General features: G+C 34.1%; 1 protein-coding gene across 13 annotated transcripts in view; it reads left to right on the top strand.

The window, feature by feature from the left end:
• The window catches only part of LOC134534193 (longitudinals lacking protein, isoforms H/M/V-like), a 74,883-nt gene that overhangs the window by 7,872 nt on the left and 46,112 nt on the right, over positions 1 to 20,899 (top strand). For 10 of the 13 annotated variants that reach the window (XR_010075450.1, XM_063372354.1, XM_063372355.1 and 7 more), the window contains exons 3-5: positions 1,064 to 1,253; positions 4,504 to 5,212; positions 8,614 to 8,703. Coding sequence is in view for 12 of the 13 variants with exons in the window: in XM_063372354.1 (XP_063228424.1) it covers positions 1,080 to 1,253; positions 4,504 to 5,212; positions 8,614 to 8,703 (973 nt within the window). In the remaining variant the exon portion in view is untranslated. Of the gene's footprint in view, positions 1 to 1,063; positions 1,254 to 4,503; positions 5,213 to 8,613; positions 8,704 to 9,162; positions 14,081 to 19,241; positions 19,501 to 20,899 lie in introns of those variants that run through there. The other 3 variants (XM_063372358.1, XM_063372366.1, XM_063372365.1) reach the window with 3 other exon arrangements.

The following is a 20,899-nucleotide window of genomic DNA, read 5'->3' as shown; positions in this document are numbered from 1 at the left end:
TAAATGGGATAATTTAATAAGAAGTAAGGAATGTTTTACAGTATCAAAGGCTTTAGCTAAGTCAAAGTAACAGGCATCGTCCTGACCCCTATTAGTATATATTAAGAACAAAATTAGATTAAAAACAAAACCATAAAATTTTGTCTCTAACTATAAAGTAACAATGACTTGAATTTAGCTGTGATATTCAAATATGTAGCCATAAAGTTTATAATCGAATAAATATTCCATTTACTCAATAATATGATGACATTAGTTAAAATAATTATGAAAAGATTCAGGGTTTGGCTAGCCATATTTAAAAAATCTCCGCATAAAAGTAGCTTGGCTTCTGGGTTGTAGCCGCGTCCTTGGTGAATAATTCACCGACGTTTTGGTCAACAGTAGGTAACTGAGCTCCCTAATGATGGCGACTGCAATGTTGACCGAAGCGTAGGTGAATTATTCGCCTTGGACTCGGCTACAACCCAGAAGCCAAGCTACTTGAGACAATGGCCGTGAAAGCCTGTGAACATTATTATCTTACATAAAAGGTTACCTTTAAATATCTCTCAAACCACTGAGACTATAAGCAAAATAACTGTACATTCATTAAGGCTAAATATTTACAGCAAAAAAAAAAAAGAATCAATTGAAACTATCTAGTGTCTTTAAAAACTGAGACATATCCATTTTAACATTTCTAGAATCAGCTAGTTCAAGTATCTTTTTTTTTTGTAATGCGGTCCCTGCACGTGAGTGGAGCCCTTGTTTTGTTGAGACTGCTTGCTGGTGGTGCCTGCCTGTATGGATTGTCTTCCTTGTAGGTGGTGCTGACCTTGCGTAGTGCCGGCTTGTTTGTGGTGCCTGGCCACATGCAGTGACTGTATTTTCGTGTATTTGTGGTTGTTTTTTTTTTGTATGATCGTGCCCACCTTTATGGTTCCCAACTGTTGGTGGGCATGTCACAAATTTTAATAAATAAATAAATAATCATGAATAAATGTTGGTTGTTTGGTGTTATTTTTTTTTAAATCCTTGTCTTAATGGCCAGGTTTGTAAATCTATTTTTTTTTTTTTCCAGCTTACAAATTTAAATAATGGACTCAGATCAGCAGTTCTGTTTGAAATGGAACAATCATCAGAATACATTGGTGTCAGTATTTGACACGCTTTTGGAAAGTGGCATGTTAGTCGACTGTACGGTAGCCGCAGAAGGACAGTATCTGAAGGCTCACAAGGTTGTGTTGTCGGCGTGCAGTCCGTTTTTTGAGGTAAGGAGCTGATTTTTTTTAAAATGAGAAAATGTGTTTAATCTTTATTAGCAGATGCCTTTATAGATGGAGAGCTGTCATTACTATTATAAACTGTAATACGTATAGAGCACTATTCATATGACATATATAGAAGTCCTTTGCAAGATTTAAAACTTGTTTTCTTGATTTCTTGGAAAACATTTTCATAATTGGATTTGCGCTGTTAAGATGTGATATTAGAATCTGTTACATATTTAATGCAAGACTATGCTAGTCATGCAGGAAACAAGCTTGCTAGCTTTAGGTGCATCTACAAGTTCTGTGAACTTCTCTATGTAAATGTGTTGCAGTACTTAAAACTTGGCACTACATAATGTCGGAACCATCTTGTTAAATCATTCACCAACTGATTATTAATTTTTTGACTAGAATTTGGTGATTTGTTTATTTATGTTTATTTTATTTATTTATTTAAATTTTGTAACATGCCCACCAACAGTCAAAGAGTCTTTAGTGTTGGGAACAGCAAATATAATGCATACACAGTTAAACAAATAACACTAAATAACAAAAACACAGGATAAGACAGACAGACAGACAGCACAAGGACAGCTATAATACATAAAATAAAACACATTACACAGACTAGACACTATAGCTCAGTAGGACAGGATAGAACACAAAACAACAAAAATCATCAGAACAATAACCAGCAGAACTAATACCACAATCGTTCAGTGACAGAATTTTAGAAGGTTGGATATTTGATAAATCAGACTAAGTTAATTAATCAAAGTAATTAAATTATCTAAAAATTAATTTTTTACATTTTTATTTTTTACCTTTTTTTAAATTTTCTTTTTTACTTTCTTTTAGCCAGTATATCAAATTTAACAAGATAATTACAGTTAGAAATTAAACTAAAAATTAAATCATTCCTCATGCGAGATGTGCACAATCACTGCCGGGGAGACAGATTGAGATAAACAAAAGGCAAGGTTGGGTTGAAAAGGGAATAGAGAGAGAAGTGTAGTATTTATTTACATTGATCATATTTCTTTAAATATTTTCCCTCCCCCTTGAATCTGACAAGTCTGGTACCAGTGGCAGCTCTAGGCTTTGCGGGGTCCTGGGCTATATTTACTTCTATTAAGGCCCTCCCCTAGAAAATTTTCAAAATATAATTTGTTCGAACAAAATTTTAAGCCAACATGGAACTTAAATTTCAACGATGATTTTGCTGATTTATCTTAATAAATTTTGATATTCTTTCCAGATAAATAGGGGCAGGCATTTTTCGCGAAACAAACTGAGCGATTATTAGACTGCAATAAATTATGCCAGCCCCAACAGTTTCTTTGATGTAGTTGGCGGCTGTTTGCAAGAGAAGCCATTGCCAATCGGAACGAGTTTGCCTCCGCACAAAATTGCAGTGATTGGTGTGCCGACAGTAGACATGTACCTGAGGGAAACTCAACCAATCACGAAACACAAATGATGCTATAGTGTTTTAACATACAGACAGTCTCAAAATCTTTTCGCGAAAAATGCATGCCCCTACGGATAAATTATCTTTGGGTCATTTTTATAAATGCTTACAATCATAAACCGGGGGGGAATTTCATAATTATATGTGGCAATAAACATTTTACAAGTTTTTATGGTACAAAATCATTAATTGAAATTTGTATTGACCAGCAATTAAGTCTATTTGCAAATAAAAGTTTATACTTAACTTTTCACATTGATTTCCATAATTTTAGCAGGATACTAGACAAAAGAGTAAAATAAAAAAATGGGTGCTTGTACTTATGTATGTGTGTAGAAGTTATACTTAATTGGTGTAATAAAAAACTAACTTTTATTTTGCAAGCAAATCATTAATATAAATAAAATAATAAAAAGGACTGAAGTGATATAAATACGGTTAGTAAAGTAAAATTTCAATTAAATTAAAAAAATTAAAAAAATTATTCTTATGCAATATTAACATGAAGACTTGTATAAAATTAATTTCTTAAATTTAGTTAGATAATTAATTATGGTTAATTAATAATGATAATCAATATATATGCTGAATGAATATTCTAATTTATTAATTTTAATTATTTTTTAAATAATAATGTAATAATCTATAATGTAAATAAATTATACATATGGGAACATAATCTCTTTTCTATAAGTACACTTGAAAATACACGTGAAAAAGTTAATAAACACAATTTCTGTCACTAATCTTCACATTAAATAAAAAAATTTAATGCTATGTACCAGTATTCAACATCAATCACTAAAGTCTAAGATTTAAAAGCATATATATAATTTTTATTTGTTTTTAGCTTTTTTTTGTATGTAGCCCCTTTTTCATCCTGTGAAAATTTTGTTGTATGGTGCGCACATATCATAAAAATTCAAAATCATAATTTTTTCATAACGTGCCTAAAGAAGTAGAACTTCAAAAATGAAAAACACCGGCGTGCGACCCTGATAGTCTTGGGGCCGCCCCTGTCTGGTACTATTGAATTTACAATTAGTTATGTTAAGTGTTGAAGTAGAACAAATGAGCTTTAATTTACTTTTAATTTTGGAATGCAGATTGAGACTATCGTGCAACTCTTACGGCAGTGGAAAGAAGTATAGGTACATGTTAGTGTGTGGCGGACAGGTGTCAAGTGACAGGTTTGTGAGGTGGAAGTTGTGAAATGAGCCCAACAGCAAGCTGCAGTGGTGTGATGCAGTGAGGGAAACTGTAGTTTCGTGAGAAGTTTCGATGGCCATCAGCAGAACCGTCCATGTTTCCCTTCATGAGTATCCGACACATTTCTAACTTGCGAAAAACCAGGATGATCCATTGGGAGGCCCACTCAGATACCATAAGATATGACATATTTGTAACTTGTGACTTTGTTGGGCAATAAGTATAATAAGCACTAATGATTATTTGTTTTGTCCTTTGACTGGTATAAAATATTGTTACAAAAAATTAAAAGTTGTGCTGGTGATTCTTAAGAAGTCTGCTTGGAAGTGGCATTGTTTATTTAAATGCAAAATTTTACTTTTTAGACCACTGATGTAAAATAAATTATCACACTTGCATTGTTTGTGCCCAATTGCTCATGTTTTCAACAAACTCTTCTATAATTTGACACTCACACATAAGTCATCACTTTGGCAAACCTCTTTGCAAAATTTGTACATTTTTTTTTCTTCTGAATAGCCTGAATATATTGCAACAATGTTAATAGTAATTTTTTTCTTTGCTCCACAGAGGTTACTCACACAACACTGTGAACGGCACCCTATTATAATATTAAAAGACGTGACCTTCAAGGAACTGGAGGCCATGATATTTTACATGTATAGGGGTAAAGTAAACATCTGTCAGGACCAACTGGGGTCGCTGCTCAAGGCCGCGGAGTCGTTGCAAATCAAAGGCCTGTCCGACAGCGGGGGAGGGGGGGCGATGAGTGACGAGCCCTCGGAGGAGCATCCAGGGGATGCCGGCGATCCCCGAGGCACGCCCCCTGCGTTGGAAGCGACCGCCGAACAGAAGAGGGCTCCGGTGGTTCCCGCGGAGGACCCCTCGCGGCCCCTGGCGAGGGAGGAGTCTTCGAGGGAAGACAGTGCTTCTCCTGTTCCGAGGAAGCGCAGGAAGCATCGCCGAAGACCGAGCGGAGGGAGACGAGATGACCTCGATCAGGCGAGCAACTCCTCGGTCCCCGGTCTGCCGGCCACCCCGCCTGCCGACCTCGGAGCCCACCCGACGCGCTCCGAGCCCGCGGCGTCGCCCAAGCGGGAGGCAGTTCCGCAGAGGGAGCCGCTGACAGAGGTGTTCCTGGAGCCCAAGTCTGAGTACGTGGAGGAAGACGAGGCGAGCGTAGAGGACTTGACGCTGGACGATGGCGACGATGACTTCGACATGTCGTTTGATCACGCCAAGCCCGGCCCTTCGCAGGGCGGGACCAAGTCCAGTCACCGTGAGTGCAGATGCTGGTAGTAGTTGGATGAGCACCAGTAGTCTTTTTGTTGTTTATTTATTGTTACGTTGGTACATTATGCAATGCCTTTCATAATGGGATAATGGGAAAAACATACACCTCCCTTGTACACATAAATGGAAATGATTTCGTAATTGTTGAACATTGTTATAAAATTCGTATCCAACCTTTTTTTTTTAATAAGTTACTTTTCCTGACCCCCAAAGTTTGTCCTATAAAGTTTAAAGATATTGTGGTCCATAAAATATTTTAAAAAGATGATTCCACATATTATCAGCTCAAAAATTCTACTTGATTCTTTTATTATTAAATAATTTTTTGTATATTGCTTACATCCTTAAAATTAAATAGAAATTAAAAAAAAAATATTTTTAGCTGTTTTTTAAAATTAATTTTTCCAACTCACAAAAAAATTCATTAAATTTAGCTTGTTATTGATTGATAACATTTCTTGCCATTCAGGAATATATGGTGCTGAAAACCTAAAATCAGACCTGTTAAATGTGGATTTGAAAGATTTGATAAAAAAGAAAGAAAATTTCAGAAAATAATTTTTTTTAGTGTTGCTTGGTTAGCCTGCAAAGATGTACTTTTCAATTCCCACAAGTTCTTAGAAACTTAGTAGGGAAGAGGGCTATGAAGGCTAGAGAAATGTGAGGTGAAAATATTGGAAACTAGAAAATATAAATGCTGATGTGCTTAAAAAAACTATAATGTAAACCCATCACATAATAAAATAACTCAAGAACAGAATTGTGGAATAGTTCAATTTATGATCACCAAGAACTGCAATTACGTAGGCTTCGTGTAATTAACATTTAACATTATTCTCATTATTGAATTTTTGAATATGTTTTATATGTTGTTTATTTAAGACCTAGTTAAGTTTTGGCATTTACAAACAAATATTTACTAAATTTCATTTTATTATTAAAATAAAAATTTTAAAAGTATTACTTCTAAATTTAACTAAAATCAATTAACTAGAAGGATTAAAATACATTCTATATTGGTGATATATGGTCAAATGGTTCAACAATTTGATAAAAATTTAATGTTATATCGATATAAGATAAAATTTAGAAATTATTATTTTATTAATTTTATTTATTTATTTATTTATTTACAATTGTCACATGCACACCAACACTCCATGAAGATATTGCAAGGGTGTGCACAAAACATACAAGGAACAAAATTTTAAAGAAATACATTACACAAACAATGGACACATAAAAATTAAACATTCATTAAATCAAACTTATAAAGATTCATAAAATAAAAATCTACAAAAATTTGATGGAGAATGAAATAGATTTATAGATTTTATAATACATGGAGGATAAATTATAGTGTGTCCATAAAGTCATGGTGCACTTACGACCAGTCACAGGAAAGCAACGAAACAAGATGAATGGAAATGTGAAAATATTCGTCAAATGAAACGTAAACTCTTGAAGTTTGTATACCTTTTCAGTGCAGTTCGATGTGGCCTCCACTTGTTGCCCTACACACATCGAAACAATATTCTAGATATTGCCACTAACGGTTAAGGATGTCTGGTGTAACAGAGTGAATAACGTCTGTTATTCTCCGTTTTAAATTACTAATGTTGCTGATACATTCACCCACTGGTAACGGTCTAATGGCGTCCGGTGCAGAGATCATGGTGGCCTTGCCTTGACAGCACCTATGCCTATCCACCGCTGGCGGAATTTTGTTGTCCAGAAACTCACGAACAATGTTGGCGTAGTGTGGAGGAGCTTCGTCCTGGTGTGCAATCTTGGAGAGTTTACCTTTTATTTGGTGAAGATTTCACATTTCTCATCTTGTTTCGTGGCTTTTGTGTGACTGGTTGAAAGTGCGCCATGACTTTATGGACACTCTGTACATCAACTGAGAGTTCACACTAATTATGGGAATATCTACAGGTACGTGAATATCTGCATGAGAAACTGAAAAAAACAAATAGCCAATCAGCTTTATTTCCAAGTTGATCTAATCTATTATAGTTATTGATTAATCTAAAAATAATACCTATCTTTTTCTGTAAAGTGTAGATAACACCTTTGCAATTTTCCATTCATTTGGAAACACTACTATTTAAAATCATGTTAAATAAATTTGTTTAGAATAGGTACCTACTAATAGGTGAGAACAGTCTTTTAATATAATTTTGGTATCCCATCAGGACCAGTACAAATAGAAGTTTTTAAGGTCTTGATGCCCCAAAGCACTAAGCTTTCTGAGATAATAGGAACAGAAATGGTGTCACAAAATAAGGTAGAAGAAGGATTATGGTTAGTGCAGGATGGTGACACATAAACATTTGAGAAGTATTTAGCTAAAGCATATGATAATATGTTTGGTTCACTCGAAACACTACCATTCACATCTATTGTATGTTGTTCTTGATAACAGTTTTTCATTATTTTCACATAACGACAAAACTTGTTTGAACTGTTGTTTATATTATTGCTAATCAATCTCACCCAATTGATTTTATCACTCTTGATCAGCTATTCAGCCCGTTTCCGCAAGAATAAGAATTGGGAGTAATAAACATGTTTTTGTTTCTTCTACAGATTTTATGGAAAATGTTTCTTAAATTTCAAGGATTGAATCAGATATTTTGAAAACCAGTTTGGGTAGTTGGAAATTTGTTTGTAAAAGTCGGCATAAAGGCATTAATAGTTTTACAAATACAATTATTTAATTAATCTACAAGGTGATTAACATCCAATGGTTTTTAAAAATGAAATCAATCGTTACTTCTAATAGCATTGTAAAGACCTAGATAACCACCATTTTCATAGGACTTATAAACAAGAGGAGAATTATTCATGAGAGGCAGAATATCAAGTGTTCTCTTTATATTTGAGGCAGTATGATATAAAAATCTTCCTTGACAAGAGCTTCATCAGCTTCCATTATTAGACATTGAGAAATGTTGCAGAAACATAGGTCTAAAAGATTTTTAGGTGATAAGAGTTTGGTTATACTGCAATAGACCAAAACTAGAAATAAGATTACAAAATTGTTTTATAATGTAATTTTTTTTTGGGATGAGATATGTATTTTTAAAATTATTGCATCATTTGTTATTCTTTGCAAACCAATTTTGACCAAATATACAAAAAAAATTCAAATCTAGAAGTTGATAAACACCAAGGTGATAAATTGTTTTGAAATAAAATTGAGCTGAAGAAAGTTAACATACATGTACACATACAGACACACAGGAAGGTGATATCAGTCTTTTTTGCCGTTGGAAATCAGGTTTATTGTGATGAAACAATACATTTAAAAATTAGTTTGATAGTAATAATTTTTTTTTATTGGCTTAGGCAGGATATATAAATATTTGTTTGTGGTTGCAGGTTATGCTCCGTGGCGTATTGGAGAACAGTTGGGAGATGAATTTTTCACAACAGCGCAGGAAGTTTCTGATTTTCATCAAGATACTCAAGGTAGGGACTGCTTTTCTCACAGTTTTATGTTGAAGTGAGTGACTTTCCGGACAGACAATGATCACTGCCAAATTTTATCTTCTTAGAATCAGGCAATTAACATTTACTGTAAATGTGAATCGCTAATTGAGGAAAAAGTTGGAATAAGGGCACTTGTACATGTGTACCCTTTTTATGTAAATCCTTAGACTTAAAATTTTTTTTATTTCATTTAGGTGAAAACATACTGAAATATTTATGTTTTTATAACATATTTACAAATAACTGTATTTTCTGGGATATACATTTTTTGTAAGACTATTTGTTAAGCGTTGCTTGAAGTTTCCAATAACATTTATGGTAATATATTATTCCTACTCATCATTTCCAGTAACAAACCATGAAAATGTACGTCACTTTATAAACTTTTCATCTGATTTACTCAGAACACCATTTTTTGTGTGTATGCCCATTTTCCAGCTATTTCCTCAATTTTTCTTACAATGCTTCCTGAGCAAGCCAGAAAATTTGCATCGCAATGCGTACCGTGACGGCACGTCCTGGAAGGTCAGTCGCTTCCTGTTTGGGCACGGAAGTTGCACGGCGCACGGCGGCCAGCCTCCCTCTCAGACTGCGCCACGGCGTCTCGTCGCGCCGAGCTTGTGCCTGGTTCTGGAGACAGGCTCTTCTGCGAGGGAACCCAAGGTAGGGGAAGCTGTGGCCAGTCTGGGACGGACCCGCACATTGGTAGAATTACACTTAATAGAACTAATATGTTTAAGCCCTTACAAGCACAAAAATAAATAAATAAATACAGTACACTCCCGATTATCCGCGAAATTAAGTGGCAGGGCCACCGCGGATAGTGAAAATCACGGATAATCCGCAAAAGAGCCGAAAATGGAAAACAAAAAAAGGAAACATTAATTTCAACTTAAAAATCTAAAACTTTATGTACAGTAAAAGTTACAATTAACAGTAAAAATATTTAAACGATTCTAAAATTTTAGTATTTTACTGAATAATTAACATACAATACATTTCAGTAATGTAAAAAAAGTGCTCAACCATAAGACAAGAAACAAAGTGCGACAGAGACCAAAATATCAACGCGTGTCAGCCTACTGCGTGAGTTCCGAGAAGGCCTGTGGCATTTTACTGTATACTGCACACAATACACTCGTCAGTAGAGTTCAAATTGCTTACTTGTAATAAAATACAAATTTTCATATGTGCTGTATTTTTTCGTAGCATGCGCGGATCATAGGGAGTTTACTGTAATATGTTTAAGCCCTTACAAGTAGAAAAATAAATAAATAAATAATATATCACTCTTCACACAAAAAAAATATGTTATGCAGATTATGCTTACACTACATTTATGGCACTACTACTAACAGAAATAAATTTTCCTTAACCATTACGTTAATTGGTGAATTGGCTGAGAGTGTAGACTAAAGTTATGTTAACCCTTTCACTGCATATCATAAGTTTTGTTACCTTTTGGAAACGGTTATTGCTTCCATTTCACCCATTTAACTTATGACAAAATTGTTGTCATTAGGTACATAGCTGTTAAAGTGGAGGGGAATATTTGAGATTTGGATCTCATAAAAAATGCAACTTCAATTCACTATTTCAACTGATACATTAAAAAAAAAAATATATTTTTTTTTTGTGTATGACATCAGATTTAAATTTGAACTATGTGACTCAATATCAACAGAATATGAGCAAAGAGGTCATGCCACACTTAGTTTATTTGTGTGTTAAATGCCATTAAGCAGGCAGAGAGAGTACATTCAAGCTACTCAAAACCCTTTGAATATCAACATTTGAAAAAGAAAATCACAGATTGTTTTCGCAAACCAAGAAGCAGTAATAGAAGAAGTATGCACGTACTTAGATTCATCTCATCTGTTTTGGGCCATTAATTTTTTTTATTATTTATTAATTTTAAAAGTTGATATCATTATATAGCTTATAATATGGCACACATGAGATTGATGGTGATTGTGACTGTACCGTGTTTTCTCATATAATCGTCGCACATTTTATACTAAAATCAAGTTTGAAAAGTAGGGCTGCGACGATTATGCGGAAAAAAAATTTTTGTTAGGTAAAGTTATTCATAAAAACAAAACCCGTTCATGGAAAGTACGTTTATTTAAAAAAAGGTGGAGTATACAATAGCACGCCAAACAATCTATATTAATAATTCCTTAAACAAAAACCTTTCTTCGACTTTAAATGGAAAAACCAAAACTCTAACGTAAACGCAAGCCACTTGAATCTGACGTGAACTAACGTGTCGTAGTACACACTGGCCACGAAAGAATGCAGGCTATCAAATGTATTTAACTTGGCACCTGACAGAGAGCGCGCGTTGCATCCAATCGGCGAGATATCGATATTCGACTACGTGCGCGCGCTCTATACGGGAAGCAACATAACAAACATGAATGATGCGCTGGCTACATTTTTAAAAGCGGTACGCCGTGGTAACGCAGACAATCAGATAAAAGGAAATACCGTTTAAAAATGTCTTTAAAAGAAAATTTACACGTCAGACAAATTTGTATTTCCGTTAATTAAATAAATAAGTGGTAAGGACCGAAATTAAATTTTAGATTATACCTACACCGCGGCAACGCAGACGATCAGATAAAGGAAATAACGTTTAAAAACGTCTTTATAAGAAAATTTACACGTCAAACAACTTCATATTTTTCCGTTAATTTATTAAGTAAGTGGTAATGACCGAATAAATATTAGATTTCTACTTTAAAATGCATCGTTTTATACGGAAAATATACCTACACAAAGCGCTCGGCATCTACTAGCGGGACCAAAAACATCATGCGACGTTTACGCGAGAAGTTTTTTTATCCCAATTTTGACAGCCTAAAATATGGTTGCGACGATTACGCGCGTGCAACCATTATGCGATAAAACACGGTATTTAGTGTTTTTTTCTAGCAAAACCATTGGGGTTTAATTACATATAATTTTTTTATGGCTGTCTGTTGTTAGAAGAATCAGCTATTGCAAAAAAAAATGAGCACACAAAACAACTGTCACAAAAAAATTCACACAAGTCAAAAGGAATCTTCTTTAGTGATAACATTTGGCTTACTAACTCGGGAATGGTAGCTCTTTACGCCTTTAGCAATATAACGCGGTACTATGACATCATCATTTCAGTTTCTTTTGGGTACCCCCTTGTATTTAGGTCCTTTTCTTTTTGAATGGCTATCTGGAGAAAAAAATATTGAAAGTGAAGCCTATCAGAGCCCTCCAAGAACAAAATTAAGTTCGAAACATGTTATTAAACATTTTCTGATTAATCTTAAATTCACTTTTCTACTCTATACTTTTGTAACAGTTATTTTCTCAGAGACCACATACTAAGATCACTACTACACGTATAGCCTTTTTGGTACATAACAGAATTAACCATAAAAATTTAAAAATAAGTAATTAATATATGTAATCAATGTGCACTTGAGACATTGTGAATTAAATAAGAATAGTATTGTTCTGATGTCAAAGCTGATCTTGGTATAAAAGAATAAATAATTACCATAGGTAAAAATATGATTAACTGGAGCTGGTGGATATGTTACAAAATGAATTTAGGTTTTACTGAGCAAAAGTTTTTATACTTTGAAAAAACAATATTAGTTATTAATAAATAGTACAATGAACTAATTCTGCCAAAGGTGACAACTGATAAATATTGCAAACTGCAGCTAGTGGATTGTGAAAATGAATTATGCACAGTTAAAGTTGTATGAATGAAGAGAGTCTATTTAAGTTGTGGGTCATGTTGAAAAACAGCAAATAACTTAAAATGCTTGTGCAGTTTTTTATGTGTGCTGTTCTTTTTTACTTTTCAGACAATGATAGTGTAGTTTCAATAAATTTTTCATGAAGTATAAATTCAGCAGCAAGTGCAGCAAAACTTTATATATTGCCTTTGAGCAGTAGCGGATCCAGAGGGGGGGCTAAGGGGCTCAAGCCCCCTCCAAAAGCATCTGGGTCCACTATTGTTTTAGTGTGTGCTTTGATAAAGCCTGGCCTCAACTGGGTCAAGCCCCTCCCAAACAAAAATCCTGGATCCGCCACTGCCTTTGAGATTCCAGATACATACAGGCAAATGTCACAGGTCGAAAGCAGTCACGTTTCCCTGTATAAATCTAAGTCATTGGCTTGCTATTCTGTTGGTGTGAAGCTTTTAGTATAGTGCGTGCAGTGAAGTTAGTTGTAATTTTTTTTTAATGTAGTCAGTTATATTTGTGTCTTTGGAATGTTGTAACAAGTACAGATGAGTTATAAGTTTGTTTTTTTAATCTGCCGTGCAACTTTTGGTGTTAACTATGCTCTTAATGTTTATCAATGTTTAATAATGTTGGCAGGCTTTCACGTCCATTGTCTGAAGTAGCTTGGCTTCTGGGTTGTAAGTAGGCAACTGCTCCCTGATGATGGCGACTGCAATGTCGACCGAAACATCAGTGAATTATTCGCCAAGGACGCGTCTACAACCCAGAAGCCAAGCTACTTTATCAATGCTTATTTATGTGAATTTGTTTTGTTTGGTTGTTGTACTTCACAATGTGTTTTTTTCATCTGCCTTGCATTTAATATAATATTATTGCAAGGCAGGGGAAGGTTGGATCCTGAAACTTGTCCAGATTAATTTTTGTGTCTCCCTTGTTTTGTCGGCACAGTGATGAGCGTGTAACTAGTGGGTTTATGAATGTGCTGGGTTATATTGCTGAGATGTGTGTGTTGTGTTGGCCTTGTTGCACAAAATGGAAGCTGACTTTTTGTATCACTACACACCTATGTGAGAGACAGTATCGGTTTTTCTTACATTACAGGATAATGACAAATTTTTTGTGTACTAATGAAAATGTTCCACGTTTTTTGAAACAATATTGTTTCAATTCTCTTTGTGATACTGCTGAATTAGTAGGTTATGATGTGAAAAGCATTTTGTAAAGCTGTTGCAACTGTGCTCTTAAAAGATGTATTAGACAGCAGTATCTATCTATGAATGGGGTTACTGGCATTGGTATGTGTTACGATATGGTAGTGTGTCGCATGGAAAACACACAGTGGATGATTTTTGCATATGAATGGGAAATTACAGAATAAAGTTTTTTCCTTATAATGTTTTTTTTTTATTGTGTACTGATTATTTATCATTTCCATTTCTGCAGTTTGTGAAATGAACCCACATATTTGTTGCTCAGTAAATTTTTTTTCTGTGCTCCACAGAATTTAAGTCAGAAACTTTATTATGTTGTGATATTTATTTGTGTGAATCTTTATTGAACTTAATGTTTTTCTTGTCATTTGCAAATGTTTCAAATTATGATTTCGTGTATAAACTGTAGTGTGAAGATCTTATTTTTCAGCAACTTTAACTAGAAGAGAATGTTTAAGGTATGTAATTACAGATTTGGCATGCTTTTGCATGTTTATTTAGATTTTATTGGTGTTAAACTAATTATGTTTTTTAAGGTTAAAAAATAATGTTAAGTATATGAAGTCAACCTTAAGTACGTACATACATACAGATCTATCTGGCTGTTGGCATTTTATTTTCCATTTGCCACCCCCCCCCCCTTCCCACCCTCCCCAAACTGTAATGAAAAGCATAGGTGCAATTTTTTTTAATAATGGAATAGCATAAATGGTAAAAGTTTTTCCTCCATCAAATAATTCTTAAATTAATTTTAATTATTTTTCAGTAAATACAATAATTTGGTTTCAGAAAACACTCTAATGTACTGCAAAGATTAGAGACAATGAAAAACCATTTATTTGTATTTTTATTTATTATTTTTTTTTATTTTAAGGCATTTTATTCACTACCTATTCAAGTTGCCATGCTGTGTGTATAAGAAGAAAAAGTTAACAGTAATTTATAAAAATTGGAAGATGTACACAAAACTCTAGCAAATGATTAATAAATAGCATGAAAGCTCAGAGGAACTTAAAATAATATATAAAATATTTATTTAGGTTTTAATATAAGCTCACCAAGTTATGGAGTATTTTGTGTTATTAAGATTAGTATAAAAAATTTAAAATTTTTGTTAAATTTTAAAACCCCAGGTGCACCCTCATCCCCAGTATGAAGGACATTGCTGTACCACTTTCATCATTGGGAAGAAGTTTTTCTTCTGGAGTGTTCAATCAATTTTTCACCAGCAAACATGAAAAAACCTATTGTTTGAAAATGTTAGAATCATATGATGAACTGTATAGTCTAACTTCTATGTAAATGAAATTGTAATTTTAATTGGATATGGCTAAAAGAAGAGTGGAAAAAAAGACTAATTATATAAAGAATTGTGAACCACTATTAAGCTTTTTTTTTTTTTTCATTCTAATGTGTTTCCTGCCGATCGCACAATGCAGTTAGGGAACTGATTTCTCTAATGATATTTTTGAGAAATTTTGAACCAGAAGTAATGATCCAGTTCCGGCATGTAAGCTAGTAGCCAACATTCCCAAAGTACGTCACACGTATCTCTAACAATTTTCCTTATTGTATCTCTATTTTGAGCAGTTGCTATTTCTACATGATTCCATTGAAAGCAGAGTAACCAGGTAACAATGATAATGAGGATGAAGATGTATATAATGTAAAATGAATTAAAAGAGTTACAAGAAAAGCAAGGACATATGATTTGCAACTTTACTACAAAATCAAGTTCCCAGAAAGTGGCTCCAAAGAGATCATACGAAGAACTGTTGCTACAAATGTTTATAGGAAAAATAATTTAGATTAATTAATGAAGCCGGGATGAGGAAGATCAGTTGCAATTCAAAAATGTAGTCCTTGGAGTACTGTCGTCGTCATACCTCGAGTGAGGGTGCAATGCAACTGGACAGCATGTCTAACGCCAAGTTGAACTGACTGTTAGATCATTTAAATCCGAGCTGTTAACATATTTTGATTTAAACACATTTGCACTCCTAAAATTGACACAATGTTATTTAAGCCTCAGGTTCACATACTGCATTTATATATTAAGATTACTGTTCAAAATTGTAAAATATGTCGGTGGTTGTTGGCAAGTTTGGGTCTGTTTCTGTAGTGAATGTAATTTAAATTAAATAAACATGTAGAATGTTTACGGGATCCTGGAAAGAGGACGCGGCACTTGGGGTGATAGAGAAGCGTTTACGATGTAAATTATTAGTTTGTAAAGGAACGGACCACTGACACTATTGCACCCTCTTGAGGTAGGTTGTGGGATGGGTGGCACGCTATTCACACACACCACTCACATGTCTCTGGCGGGAGGTGTGAATGATGGGGGGTGGTGGGTGGAGAGTCAGGAGGGGTTAGAGGGGCACATTGGGCTCACAGGACTGGGAGGGAGGGGGGTGTAGTCCCCGGCTGACATCGGTGAAAAGGTTAGTTGAATTATTTTATTTATTTTTTATTTATTTACACATTGCTACATGCACATCAATGCCCAGATTGAGTTTCATGAATGTGCACAACAGAAAAGACAATAATAACAAATAAAAATAAAATATAAATACAAACTACATAGGAAAAAACAATCAGTGGACAAACAAAATAATATTAACAGTTTAAAAAAAGTATTGAAAGGGTAGCACCAGCACATGACTTCAAGGAACGTTTCTTAACAATTAATGGTAATATTTTTTAAAATGGATTTAGTAATTTTTTGTATGTATAAATAATTTCCTTTGTTGGTTTCGAGAACCTAAAGTTTTTTTTTTTAAATTGGTTATTAATCTATAGAATATCGTTACTTCTATTTACGGTACAAAAAGAGTAATTAAGATGGCTGTGAAATATAGTGATTCTTAAAGCAGTGTTATTTAGCTTGTATTTACAATTAATTTTGTAATCAACAATTTTTTTTTACAAAAAGTGAATCTAAGTATACATATTCACCAGTTCAACGAGAGAAGGTAAATTCAGGTGAGGAAATATTTTTTGTGTTAAACCATTTTGATTATTATTTAAGTACAAAAGGTCATGGTTCTCACCCCCCCCCCCCCCCCCCCACCCATTTTCCCCGAGTCCCTCGCACGAAACCCCCTCTCCTGCTGTATGCATGGCATTTTTTCATTCTGTTTTTCATATAAAGTCATCCTGTTGAAACCTGCCAATTTTTCACATAAGTATTTGAAACACTTATACCCACAAATCAAAAAAAAAAAAAAAAATACTATTTGGAAATTACCTAAAATCCTGTATACATAGCTTCTGTGCATTAATATACATGTCCATCTATTGCCGCTTAAGTTAAATGCATGTGTCTATCATTCATTGTAAGATAATTTGTTGAATATAAACTATGAGCTATGTTCAATTTTTTCATTTTTTTGTTGGAATAAAATAACTGTACTTAAATTTCTAAACCTGTTTGTAGTTAATTTGAGTTACTTTTTCAGACAACTTAAGCTGTGAACTCAGTTCTTTGTAAATCTATTTCATGTGGGTACATTTTTCTTAAACTGTACAATGTTTGTATGTGTTTTCAGTCACTTGAATCACTAACCAAATTTTTTCATGGCACAGGTTTCTTGTTTTAAGTGAATTTCTTTCCATAGCATTCAATGAAGAGAAATTTTTTGAATTATTATTTTGAAGATTTGAACTATTGCAACTAACATCAGTATAAAAAGTTTTTTTTTTTAAGGAAAAGCAGAATTTGACAAGGTAAGTAATTATTTTATGACAGCTTTTTAAGGCACCATTAATTTATTTTATAAAAATTAGTTTTTTTTATTACTAAGTATCAGTGTACATATGTAGACAGTTTGTTGCTCCTGTGATTACTTTATTTTTAAGTACACAGATTTTTACTAAAGCATGGTTGTTGATTTTTTAATTGTTTATTTGGCATTATTATTAATCTGTTTTATTGTAATTGGGCACATACATGGGTATATTAAAGTATCCTAATAGTACTAGATGATATTAATTATAATTTTAAGAATTCCTGTACGGATACTAATATTCATTACCACTAAAATTTTCCTGGAAAGCAAGAAACACAAGATAAATCACATCATTACTTTTAAGATCACAATGGATATACCAAAAGGTAATTTGGTGTCTGAGTTACCAATCATAATTATCATTTTGTGAGGTGGTGGCAGACTTAATGTAAATTTTCTCCTAAAGCATCATACACAATAGAGAAATCTATGGTATCAGTTTTAGCCAATCTGAGTTTTGATGCGAGGTGTACTTTGGGGGCGCTGCAGGAACTCTGGACGTTGGGTTCAGAGCAGATTGCATTCAACGGATAGGTTTATTTTCCAATAAAAAACCACACAAATAATTGAGGTTAGGTTACATACAAATGCATTTAATTTAACATTGTGCAAAAATATTAATGTTGTCCAAACTGTGTGTGTGTGTGTGTGTGTGTGCATGCATGCATGGGTGCGTGTTTTCATGCATGTGCGTGTTTGTGTGTACGTGTGTGTGCACGTGTGTTTGTGCGTGTGCACACATGTTTGTGTACGTGTGTTTGTGTGCATGTATGTGTGTTTGGGTGAGTGTGATGGCAACTTCACCTCATTATGGAGGATCCATGTAACAATTTTCTGTTGACTGTCCGGTGTCGAATGCTCTGCAAAGCATCCCATGGATAATTGTTGAGCATTGTAATTGACCACTCAAGCAAGTACAGGTGCATTAAGCTGTTATGTAGCTAAAAACAAATTAGTGACAGTATCTAGATCGTGGAAAAGCATGCTTTAAACAGCCAATGTTTGAAAGTTCTGTGTTGCTTTTCCAGTGACATATGTTTCTTTTTCCAGAATTATTCTTCTATTGAACCTCTCTTAGTTGTCACGATGGCTAATTCATCACACTTTTGGGCATGACATATATTTATGCTTTAAGAAAATAAAATTTTTTGTCTGTAATTTTGTAACTATTCCAAAATGTATTTAAAAAAAGATTTTGTGATTGAAAGAAGTGACAAATATATTTTATAATTGAAATAAGGAAAAAAGTACTCATTAATGCAATGTTTGCATTGCTGAATTTGAAGACTTAACTGCAGTGGTTTTGAATGAATGATTTAAATACTGGCCAGTATAACTTTATACGGGCAAAGAACGAGGAAGGTTCACGTTGAACATCTAATACCAGCCGCACTCCATTTGAACAACACATTGAAACTAATTATAGAGATAATTATTTTCATAATTATAATTTGTGTGTGTGCTGGTCATGTTATGTGTGAGCTGTTTCAGCTGTTTGGTACATTTTTTTTGCGAGCAGTCTTTTTCTAGCGAAGGATTCCACACTTGTTGTGACACTACTTCTACGTGTGTAGGTGACGTGACAATTTGTTCTAGTTACGTCTAAAGGTGTGTGAAAATAAATTCATAAATATCGAGTCCATTGAGAATTGGATGGTTGCTGGTTATTGTTTGAAGTGACTTGTTGATCGACTTGTCTTCTCGGAACGTAATCTTGGTTAGTGGTTACATGTTGCGTGCGTGCTTGTTACCGTCGCGCATGCTTGTCGTTCCAGCCTTCCTCTCGGAGCTGAGCGCGGGCGTGGAGCCGGCAGCGGAGAGGAACATGGCGTGCCCGCAGTGCGGGAAGATGTACGCGTGGAGATGCACTCTGCTGCGCCACTTGAAGCTCGAGTGCGGCGTGGAGCCACAGTACGAGTGCCGGCTGTGTCGGCAGCGGTTCAGGCGCAAGTACCACCTCAGGAACCACATCTCCAGCAGACACTCCGCGCCCCAGAACCTCCGGGAGTTCAGTGTTGACCTGAAGTAGCGTAGGTGTGGCTCTCGACTCCTGTCTCATCATTGAATTAAATATTTGTGTGAAGGGAACCACTTCAGTGTGTCATTGCTATTTTTTTTTTTGTATTAGCATAGTTATTTAATTTCATGGACTTGAAGTTCGGACATGATGGAGAAGTGTGGTCAATGTTTTCAGCCAACACCAGTCTAGGGCCTGGCCTACCTGAGCACACATACAGTGTGCATGGCTTCAGAAAAAAACCACGCAATTTAAAAACCGCTCAAAACATCTTAATGGAGTCTTTTTACGATAAGCATTTGAATAAATGATGAGGGTGTACGAGTAGTTATGTTCTGGATTTTGTTTTAAAACTGTATTTTTGTAAGAGCGAAAATGGTTGAAACCTGTGTTTTCAAGATAATTTTTAGGCATTTCATCATTTGGTAGAGATGCTTGAAAGCACTCAAGGGACTTCCACTATACCTTTAGCTTCATTTCTCCACCATATAATGTTATGGTTACCACTCAAATGTCATAGTTGCTCTATGCACAATGAGAAAACTGCATGTCAGTTTAGAGCCTTGAGCTTAGAAGAGATACCGCGCTAGAAGCATCCTGCCTCACTAACACAAATACACATTTGACAAGGCGGGCCCCTTAATGATACGTATTGCATTAAACAGCAGAAATCAGAGGGATTGTGTTATGTATGTTGAATTACAGTCACTCAACTAAGTAATGATTTTGGCAGTATTTAAAACTTGTCAACGTTTTTTGCAATTTGTTGCACAAAACAGTACAGGAAGCGTTGGTGTAGAATGAACCAATTAAAAAAAAGAGTTTAAAATATTGATTGATAAACTTACATAATCATTTTTAGTAATTAAAGAGTTCACAAAAAGTTTATGCTCCAGTGTAAAAAATAATGTAATCTTAAACTATTACTCAATTAATTATTTAAAATAAGATTTTAGATATGCCATGTTAATGTAACTAATTTTTTTTCTTCAAAATTTTAAAATTAGTAAATTTTGTGCTGTTTGTATGTTTTAACACCTCAGTTTTTCGCAATTTTTACAGAATTTTACAATTGCTTGAAATTTTTGAGTTTTGTATAGTAACTTGTTGCTCTATCATTTTCAGCCATTTGCCATTTAACTGTGTATCATCATTAATTAAAATGGAATTGTAGAACCAACAGTTTGTGTTATTTAACCTTCTATTCATTTATTACATATCATTACTTGTAGGTCCTGAAAAATTATTCCTTTGTCAGTATAGTACCAACTAATATTTAAAGTGGCCACTACAACTAAAATGATAATAATCTAATATATATCAATGCAATAAGAACTCAAATGTATTTATCTAGTTATTCCTTTTTAGCAAAAACCATGCAGTTAATTGATCCATATAAATTTGGTATCATTATAT

The sequence above is a fragment of the Bacillus rossius genome, chromosome 7 (assembly GCF_032445375.1).
Source record: "Bacillus rossius redtenbacheri isolate Brsri chromosome 7, Brsri_v3, whole genome shotgun sequence".
Taxonomy (NCBI): Eukaryota; Metazoa; Arthropoda; class Insecta; order Phasmatodea; family Bacillidae; genus Bacillus; species Bacillus rossius.
Note: the sequence above shows the minus strand (reverse complement) of the source record. Positions and strands in the feature narration are given on the sequence as shown.